Here is an 8909-nt window from a genome sequence, read left to right on the forward strand (position 1 = left end):
CCTCGCATCACGTGTGGCCATCGCTGTGCCTCCTTCTTCTTCCGCACTTCAATTTGTTATCTGCGCGCCGAGTGCTCACCGATACTCGGAGAACTGGGGCAAGAACAGGGGCACCTAACGCACCCCTGTTCTAGGGATGGCCCTCTACGTGCGGCCTGTAGGGCTATCGTTCACACGGCTTTGGTTACTGAGGAAAGCATCTCAAGGTCGCGACAGATGCAGTTCGACTAGACCAACACCAGAGCGTTCAGGTCTCTTACCTCCTTGGTAGCGTGTTCCAAACAAGGGCGTCCCTTTCACCCTTTTTTACAACAAGCCGAACGTGTCTTTTAGGCTCGGTCGCTCTTCGTGTCCAGGATGCGGTTTTACCCCGTTCCTTCTCGGCTTGAAGGAGCTCTCAAAAGGGTGTCATCTGCTCAGGCGGACTCCCGCCTTTTATCGTGTAGCTCCGGCTTCCGCACATCGGTCCACCTGATGCGCTGTTGTTTCGCCTGGGATTCTGGGGCTTGTTGTCATCGGGTCCGTCGTGTTCGAGTCTAGACCCTCGCGAGGCTGTCGGCCCCATATGCACGGCTCAAGCCTCCTTTAGCCGACAGCCGGCATCACAGCTCCCTCATGGAAACCCACCACAGCGATGTAGCCTCAGACTCACTGTGGATGGTTAGACAGGATACTCGGGCTCTCAGCCAGTTTGGGTCCTATCCTTCTTTCCAGCAAGAGATCCACCAACCGCAATCAATATCCGACCAAGGACAGGTCGTCCGTACTTTCGAATGCAGGAATACTCAAGGTATGCTTCCTGGACAACAACTGCGGACAGGTTCCACTCCGCAGGAGTGCCGACAAGCTGGATTTTCTCTGCCAGCACCGTGGCCGCCTGTGCCAGCCCGGGCTTCCGTGTCCATTAGTCCGTCTGCGTGGCGACATAGTTCGTCTGCAGAGCAGCGAGGAGACGTGCTCACTTCTCTTCGGGACAACTACGCACAAATGTCTGACTTCAATCTCCGACGGACGCCAACGCTCGATGAACTGCTTCCGACATCGCAACAACGTCAACTGGAGCGTTTTGTGGTTCTCTGTCGCCTACAAAGCAACGTCAGCAAGGAGACTGATCGTCTTCGGAGCATGTTGCAGAGCATGCGTGCCCAGTGCACCCGTTTGACAAACCTTCAGCGAGTCCGCGGCTATGGGGTAACACGAAGACGACGAGGAAGAACAGCAGGGGTTAGAGAAGAGGAAGACGAGGCCGAGAGTGAGGATGACGAAGAGGACGGTACGGCAAAGCCAGTATCTCTCTTACTGAACGAAACTGGGCAACAGCTTCCTAGCAATTCAGACGCCATATACATTTGGACACACCGACATCGTCTTGAGCCGTTTGGAAAAGTACCCAGCAAAGCTGAGCTCCGCGCGACCTCAGCAGCTCTTGCTGCTGTGGCCTCCGTAAGTACCGCTGCTGGGGAGAAGAGGAATACAGCGCTTCCAGGTATATGCAGCGACCCTGGGTGGGCGAGCGCTGTGCTGAGGTGGCAGCTGGATCGGTTGAAAGTGAAGAGAAGAAAGATAACAAAGAGGAAGGGCAGCGAAGAAAGGGTGGAGAGTGTGACCGGCCGCGGGATGCAAACAGGAGAGGCAAGAGAGGATACTGTTCTTTGTTGCCCTACACCAGGAGTGGACCCTGATATTCTCAAGGAAAACACAGCGGCCGTCGCTGCTAATACGCGCGTGTACAAGACCTTTGTCCGTGAGGTGAGGTGGCACCTTTGGCCATGGTTTTTTCTGCGCGTTGTTCTGTGCTACTTCGCCGATCTTAGTTCCGCCGCCAGGCTAAGTCAGTCGGGTGAACAAAAATCTGTATCAAAGGGGGCAGCACTCCGGGGGGAGAGGCGACCAAGATGCCGCTTGGAGAGCCTCGTTCTGGATTTTTCCATAGGCACGAGGTCCTCTTGAGCTCAACAGAGCGACATCATAGTTTGCTTCCTGCTCTCGCTCCCCGACTTTCTTTTCTGTTTTGAGTGCTGTTCTACTGTGAGTGTGGCTGTCGCCCTTTTCGTACATGATGTGGACTCACACAGACGGTGTCGCGCCTCACTTTGTGTGGTGCCACTTGCTTTTGCCTCCTTCCCACATCCAAAGCTTCTCCGTGCAACGGGGCATTTTGTCTCGTCTGCTGCTGATGCCCTTGTGTGCCAGCTGTACAAAACTCTTTCGAAGACAGGGGTTCGTTCAGAAGCGATCCACGCTCTTTTCACATCGTGTCGTCTCCAAGCTCCGCCAGTACAGCAGCTGGAGACTCCGCCTCTCGACCCAGCGGATATGCCGCCGGTTCCGTACGGTTGTGCGGAGGATATTCACCCACAACGCCTGTTGTGGGCCGCCCGCTACCTTCTGACGAAGGGAGGTGACCAGACCTTATATTCCCTGATGGAGCAGATGGTCGGGCAGCACGTGGAGGCGCAGGCAGCAAACGCACCGGGAGTTTCTTCTGACGTTCATCAAGAGATTTCTAGGGCAGGAGACGCTTTTCTACCGCCCGGATCTTCTTTAAGAATAGACTGCTATCCGGCAAATCGTCCTTCGTTTTCCGAGGTGCTCCGGAGTGTGTGTCATGCAGTATCCACTTCACTTGCTCCAAGCGTCTGGGCAGCGACCCCTGCCGAGTGTCTTCTGAAATTTGTCAATGCTACTGGTAACAGTCTGCAAACGTCGCGCGACCTGGCTGAGTCTTTTCTTCCACGCTCACCTGCGCGAGGACAAACTGGCGAGCTAGAGAGTAGGCCTGAGGTCACCAGTACCCCGCCGAGGTGGAGCACTGTACCGGACAAGACTGCGCGTCGGGGGACGAAGGAATGCAGGCTTCTGTTTGAAGTCGAAGACGCCATTGTGCGGGGAGTCAAGCAGCTACTGACAGTGCGCGTGAAAGGGAGGCCGCTGACAGGGAGTGTAGACCAGTTGCAGAACGGGTCCCTACGCCTGACGTCTCCCGAGTACGGTAATCAGGATGCGGGGACGCACGTTAGTGACAACAGCCTTTCGCGATGCAGCGTTCAGGTGCCGAGCGTTGGCTGCAAGGCAAGAAATTACAGGGGCCAGAAGGACTGTGATAGTTCGCTTCGGGACCAGACTGCCTCACCAGCTCTCGGAGAAGCCGAAGGTGAAGAAGACCTCTCGCCGCGAAATCCCGAGAGAGGCATGGCGATTGGGAGGACTATAGAGGAGAATGTCCGGGCCGCGCTGCAGAGCCGGGAACGCGCAGATATTCTCTTGTTTGCTTCATTTGTCCGCGAGCCCATACCGCCGTTCTCAGTATTCCAAGTGTACATACACCTCCGGCGCAGTCTACAGCAGACGAGCGCCGTGGTGCACAGGCGCTGGTGGTCACCTGAGGAGGACGCAGCTCTTTTGAATGCCGTTGAAAAGATGGGTGTACAGCAGAAAGGAGCGGGGAAGTGGATGCGAGTAGCCGCTCAACTGTTCGGACGGACGAACAATCAATGCCGTGCCCGATATCTATACCTGTCTGTGGTGAGCTGCCTCAGTTTTCGTCGTCTGGCTCTCGGGCGTTTTCGCTTGTCCGTAGAAATGTGTTTTACATGTTTTTTCGTTCATGTCCTCGTGTCCACGCTTTCCCTTGGAGGTCTGTCTTCTCCCTGCATGCTGTGAACGATGTGGCGGCCGTGCAGAGTACCCTGTACGTTATTCTTGTTGCAGTGTTCTACCGGGCTCCGAGGCGCATCCCCGTTCTCCCTGTATTTGATGAGAGCCCGCGTCCAAAGCGACCGAATGTCCTCAATGTCTCCTTCCGCAAATCTGAGGACCTTTGTTTCCATCGTTTTCAACATGGTTTCAGTCCAGCCCTGCAGCGTACTTTTTGGGAACATTTTCTTCTTTGGTGTGCATCGGGTACTGCGCGTTTTTGTTCATAGCCAAAGTGTCACTGTGTTCCGCGGGCTAAGCTGCCGGTCAACTTCCCTCTCCTTTTCGTGTCGGAAACTACCAGCAGCCGTGTCCTTTGTGTGCAGTGTCCCTTTGGTGGTCTTTGATCAGGAGAGCAAACGACATGGTCTTTTTACCGCCTTGGAAGACGTGCGCCTGCAGCTCCTCGTCTGTTGTTACGGTCGAGGCAGCTGGGGCAAGATTGCGCGTCATTTACGCGGGCGGACCGAAATGAAATGCCGAGAGAGGTAGGTTCCTCGGTCCCCGTTTTCAGGGAATTCGCCGCGCTCTACAACTTGCGTCCGGTACTTCATTGAGTCGCCAGCAGCGAAATGAAGAAGTGCCAGGAGGCGCCCTGTGCAAGCAAGCAGATGCACATCAGAGATGTCATCCCTGTCTTCTCATCTGAAAGCGATTAAGTCCGGAGTGTGACGAGACGGTGTGCGTTTCCGTTGATAACCTGTCGCGCACTGCACTGACCAGATTCTCTATACGTAGATAGCACGCAGCAATTTCAGGACCTGATGGCAATGCACCGGCGACCTTGGGGCGTTTGTTGTTTTCGTTTCGGCTCTTCTGGAACCCTGAACTCTTCTTCCAGTCCCTGCCGTCGTCCTCTTCTGTTGCCTTTCGCCCGTGCAGGTATGAAAACTGTCTTCATGAGGATGTGAAGACCTTGCCTTGGAGTGCGAGCGAGACAGCGGCTTTGCGAGCCGCTGTTCAGCTTTTCGGGAAAGACTGGAGTAGAGTGGGAGTGAGTCTCGAGGACCAAGGAGCAGGGAAGATTGTAACAGAGCTGAGCCACCTTCAAGGTCCGGCCGGAAACAAAGGCACCTCTGTGACTCGTACCACGGAGACCATGACGCAGGGACGTGCGTTTTCATGGCACAGAGTGCATCGTGTTACTTGCAATCGTTATCTTTTCCGTGATTGATGCGTCCCTTTCTGCGAAGCCCAGCCCATTGCTTGGTACGGAAGCAACTTGAGAAGCCAGCTAGGCACGAGGGACTTCGTTGCGAATATCGGCTTGGTGATTTGTGTCTGTATCCTCCCAGTACACGTTTCCAACCCCGGGAATCAGTTTTTCAGACTGCACTTCCCACACTCTTTGCAATGAGGAGTGTCGTGGTTGCCTGAGGAGGCTTCCGCGCAGCAGCTATATTTTTGTATGCTGGTAGTGCGTCTTCTTGCTTTTTTCGTGTTCGTGGAGTGCAAGTGCCTTTCCAAACCTTTATGTGTGATGCGATTTCTCGTGTTCGCAGAGTGTGATTGTGGGGAGGTCAGCAGATGCGTGCAGACGTAAATACGAGGAGATAGAGGTGGAGTTGGAGCTTGAAGCCCGAACCATCGACCTGTTGCAGACTCCAAAGACAGGACTCGCATCCGAGAGTACAGAGGTCAAGCAGGTTCGCTTGCACCTAGTGCGCCTTACTTCTCTCATTCTGGGTTGTTGCCATTATCGATTTTTTTCCTTAAGACTCCGAAGAACAGTGCGGAGGGGAAGATATGCTGAAGAAGCAGCTAAGCTGATAGATTTCTTTGACAACAAACGAGGTGGCAGGGTACGACTCGAAGACAAGCATTTCGATGCAGCTCCTTTCCTGCGGTCTTCTCCACGCCCGAGGGCAAGCTCGGACCAACCGGACTCCTGTTTGGGCGCCTCGTCTTCGCCTCTTCTGTCGATCGCAACCGGCTCGGGAAGTGCCGACGCCGTTGTAGGGGAAGACGGAAGAGCGAAGCTGCGAGGTCAGAGACGTGTGGAAGGAAGAGGGACACGGTTCGAAGACTTGCGCAGAAGAAAACCCTGTGGGGAGACTTTGGATCAAGAGACAGAGGCGACTCCGCGAGCTGCGGTAATGGCTTTGATCAGGTAAGTGCAAATGTCCGCTTCTCGTGAAACGGCGTGACGTGTATGTGGTCTGGCGTACCCCGTGCTTAATTGACAGGCTTGTCAAATGTATCTGGCCCCTGGTGCATGTTTGCTTGGAAGTTCATCGCGTGTTGGGGTTTCCCGGAACGTACAGAGTGCTGCACAATAAGTCAGAGGTAGTAGGCGCAGTGACCACGCAGGAAGCTGTTGACGAGGAATGTAAACGCAGAGGAAGATCGTTCTCGCCAGCTTCAGCTGTCCCAGCACCTGTCACGCTCCCCGACAGAGCATTCCGTCACGGTGTGGGAACTCAGGCGAGCGTTCTTCTTTGAGCTCCAGGCGAGGTTCACGATCCTCATTGGTCTCATCTTCTCCGGGGCGAGCTCCTGACAGGCTCATCGCAGCCGTTCTGTTCTTATCTCAGGCACCTCGACAAGCTTCTTGCTTACGTGAGTGCGAAGCAAGACAGCCAGTATGCTGCACTGGCACAGGCACCGCTTCAGTCCGCGGCCGGCACATCAGCCGCTTGCTACGGGATGCCTTCACCTGTACATACGGGGTGTTCTACTCGGCCTGCGCAAGATGTAGCCGCTACGGCATTGTCGGAAGGTCTGCTGTCAGCACTCTCCCCTTCTGGTTGTCCGTCTCCTGGTATCACTGAGCAGGGAGATTCTGATGCCCCGGCTGCAACAGGCTTCCTAGTGTCTCGCCTAGCGGCACAGCGCGGCATTGTGGGGATCCAACCGAGTGCGCTGGCTCTTGCTGATAGCCCTGCGGCAATATCATGCTCTGACCTCTCTCCTTCTCTATTTGTGGCACCCTCGCGCTCCAGCGAACGTATCTCTCAGCAAGCAGGCAATTTCAGAGAACATTCTTCAATGTCCAGATCGGTGTCTTCAGAGCCGCTTTCGCTTGTTCTGCCTTCTGGTAGCTCTGCCCTGGAAGGTTTTCTCGCCGATGTCTTGAGGCTGCCCCTTGATCGTGGACTTCATCCTCCCCGGCCCTCTTCTGAAACGTGTGCTCGCTGGCCGCCGATGTTGCGACAGGCCGTTGCTGTCACTTTATACCTTATCTGTTTACTTGAAAAAGTTTTTTGCCTCTCGTTGGGAGAGTATATTTTGCGACCCATTTCAATGGAAGGCCTCCAGCGCCCTAGTCACGATCGGGCGGGTGTCTCGGGTGTCACTGCCACATCTCTACTACGGCACATTCTCCCGCTGGGGAATGCTGGCAGCTCCCTGATGGCATCCTTAGTTGAGCCTCATTGCCGTGAAGAGGGACCTAGAGATATTTCTGTTACGGGCTCAGGATGTGGGGCAGTGTGCGAAAGCCGGTCACGGACTGCAAGGTTAGCTAGCGACATGTGCGATGAACCCGCCTCACCAACGGAGCCATGCAAGGCTCTTTCGAATGTGCCCCCAGGATGCGCGTCTTCTGTGTCATCTCCGACAGTACCGAAGGGGCGCCTTGGCGCGTCTTCTGGTGGGTCCTCTCCGTCTTCCTTCTCTTCCCCGGACCTGTGTCTCTCCTTCTTACCGTCTCTTCTTCGGTTTATATTATCAGCGACACGGGCAGACGCAGGCGGCGGCACCTCCGGCCATCTGGCATATGGATTTCGGTCGAAGCAGCAGCACCAGTCTAGAACACCCCCATCTGCCGCTCTTTCCAGGAAACTTCTTGTGGGAGCGTCGCAGCTGACGATGAGCGGCCACGAAGCAGGGGCTAGGGGGTACCCGTCAAACTTCTTAGCTCTGGACGACAGGAGAAAGATGGCAGTTCTCAGGGCTTTACGAGGCCAGGGGCGACCCGGAATGACACGGGACAGCGGATTTGGAAGACCGGCTTTGCGATGCCTACAGCAAAAGCAGCTACCCACTACTCTGGTCGAGGCTGCCACAAAAGCAGCAGCTGAGCAGCTCAGAGCCTTGAATCCCAGACGGCCGGGAGGACCCCACAGCACGTCAGCAGGCCAGATTTCTGTCGATGGCGACGCGGCGGACGCCTCCTGCATTTCAACAGAAAAGAGCTCACCCCAACAGCGCACCGACAGGCGACGCAGGAGTCTACTTGAGAAAGGCACTGCGAAGCGGAGACCCAGTGAGTGTGCGGTGCATGCAACATCCCGTAGTGAGTTTGCAGAGCCTGGTCGCATGAGCGGCCGTAACGAGGGACAAGGTGACGTGGAAGCGGAGCCTCGACCCGCGAACAAACGGCGAAGCAAGGATTCCTGCCAGCGTGGCTTTAACGAGAGAAAGGGAAAAAGGGCGAGAGCTGCGCCTCAGTCGCTCGACTGGCCTGGACAGGGTAACGAGAGAAACGAACCGGCCGTCCTCCGGGAGGAATTTCTGTCTGAAGTGAATCATGCTGCGCAAAGCACTCAAATGTATCCTCACCGCGTTGTTCCTGCATTACAGACAGTCTCTGATGCCGAGGGGAGAAAACCCACTATGCCAGACAAGAGGGTGCACAGCTCTCACGGTAGTGTGGCGGTGGGTGGTGGTGAGTCCGAAGATCGCGTTGGGCAGGCGGAGATGCGTCAAGAGAGGAGAATAGCTGAGAATCGTACCGAGAGTGAGATCCGGGAGGAACCCCACCTTGAAATCGCTGTTGCTTTTGACGGAGTGCCTGTCCGGATTGAGAGCGGCGAAAGCCCGGCGACGATCTGTGATCAGCGAGTGGTAGGGTTCCCGGTCATCGATGGAATCTCGGGGAAAAGATTTACTAAAAAGGAGGCCTGGCAAATGGTACAAGCTGTGAAAACCAAGGTGAAAAAGGGAACAGAGCTACAGGTCAACGACGGTCGATAATCGAGCGAGGAGGGGGGGGGCTCAAGCATTGCAAACAGGTACCTTGTCTACCCTCTCATCTATCCTGCATGTAATTCAGCATGGCTGGCCTGCGGCACACTTGCCAGGGTCACAGGAGTTCAGTGCGGCAGTCAAGGAGGCGTCGATGTATTTCGGCCAAGCTATTTTTTGCTCAAGGCGCCCACGGTGGACGGTATTTGCTACGCCCGTGCTGGTAAACGTGAGACTGTTTGCAAACGCGTCGGTATTTCATCCGTGACCAAGTGTCGCTAGGAGACTTGTAAGTATGACGTTCG

General features: G+C 55.4%; 1 protein-coding gene across 1 annotated transcript; it reads left to right on the forward strand.

The window, feature by feature from the left end:
• Nucleotides 1-29: 29 nt before the first annotated feature.
• Nucleotides 30-8613, forward strand: CSUI_003557 (myb family dna-binding domain-containing protein; the record flags this gene model as incomplete). Its single annotated transcript, XM_068063753.1, has 6 exons — nucleotides 30-1749; nucleotides 2194-3525; nucleotides 4048-4184; nucleotides 4579-4690; nucleotides 5199-5806; nucleotides 6231-8613. The coding sequence occupies exons 1-6, from the start codon at nucleotides 616-618 to the stop codon at nucleotides 8611-8613; spliced, it is 5706 nt and encodes a 1901-aa protein (XP_067924272.1). The 5' UTR covers nucleotides 30-615.
• Nucleotides 8614-8909: the final 296 nt, after the last annotated feature.

The sequence above is a fragment of the Cystoisospora suis genome (assembly GCF_002600585.1).
Source record: "Cystoisospora suis strain Wien I chromosome Unknown contig_1607, whole genome shotgun sequence".
Lineage (NCBI taxonomy): Eukaryota > Apicomplexa > Conoidasida > Eucoccidiorida > Sarcocystidae > Cystoisospora > Cystoisospora suis.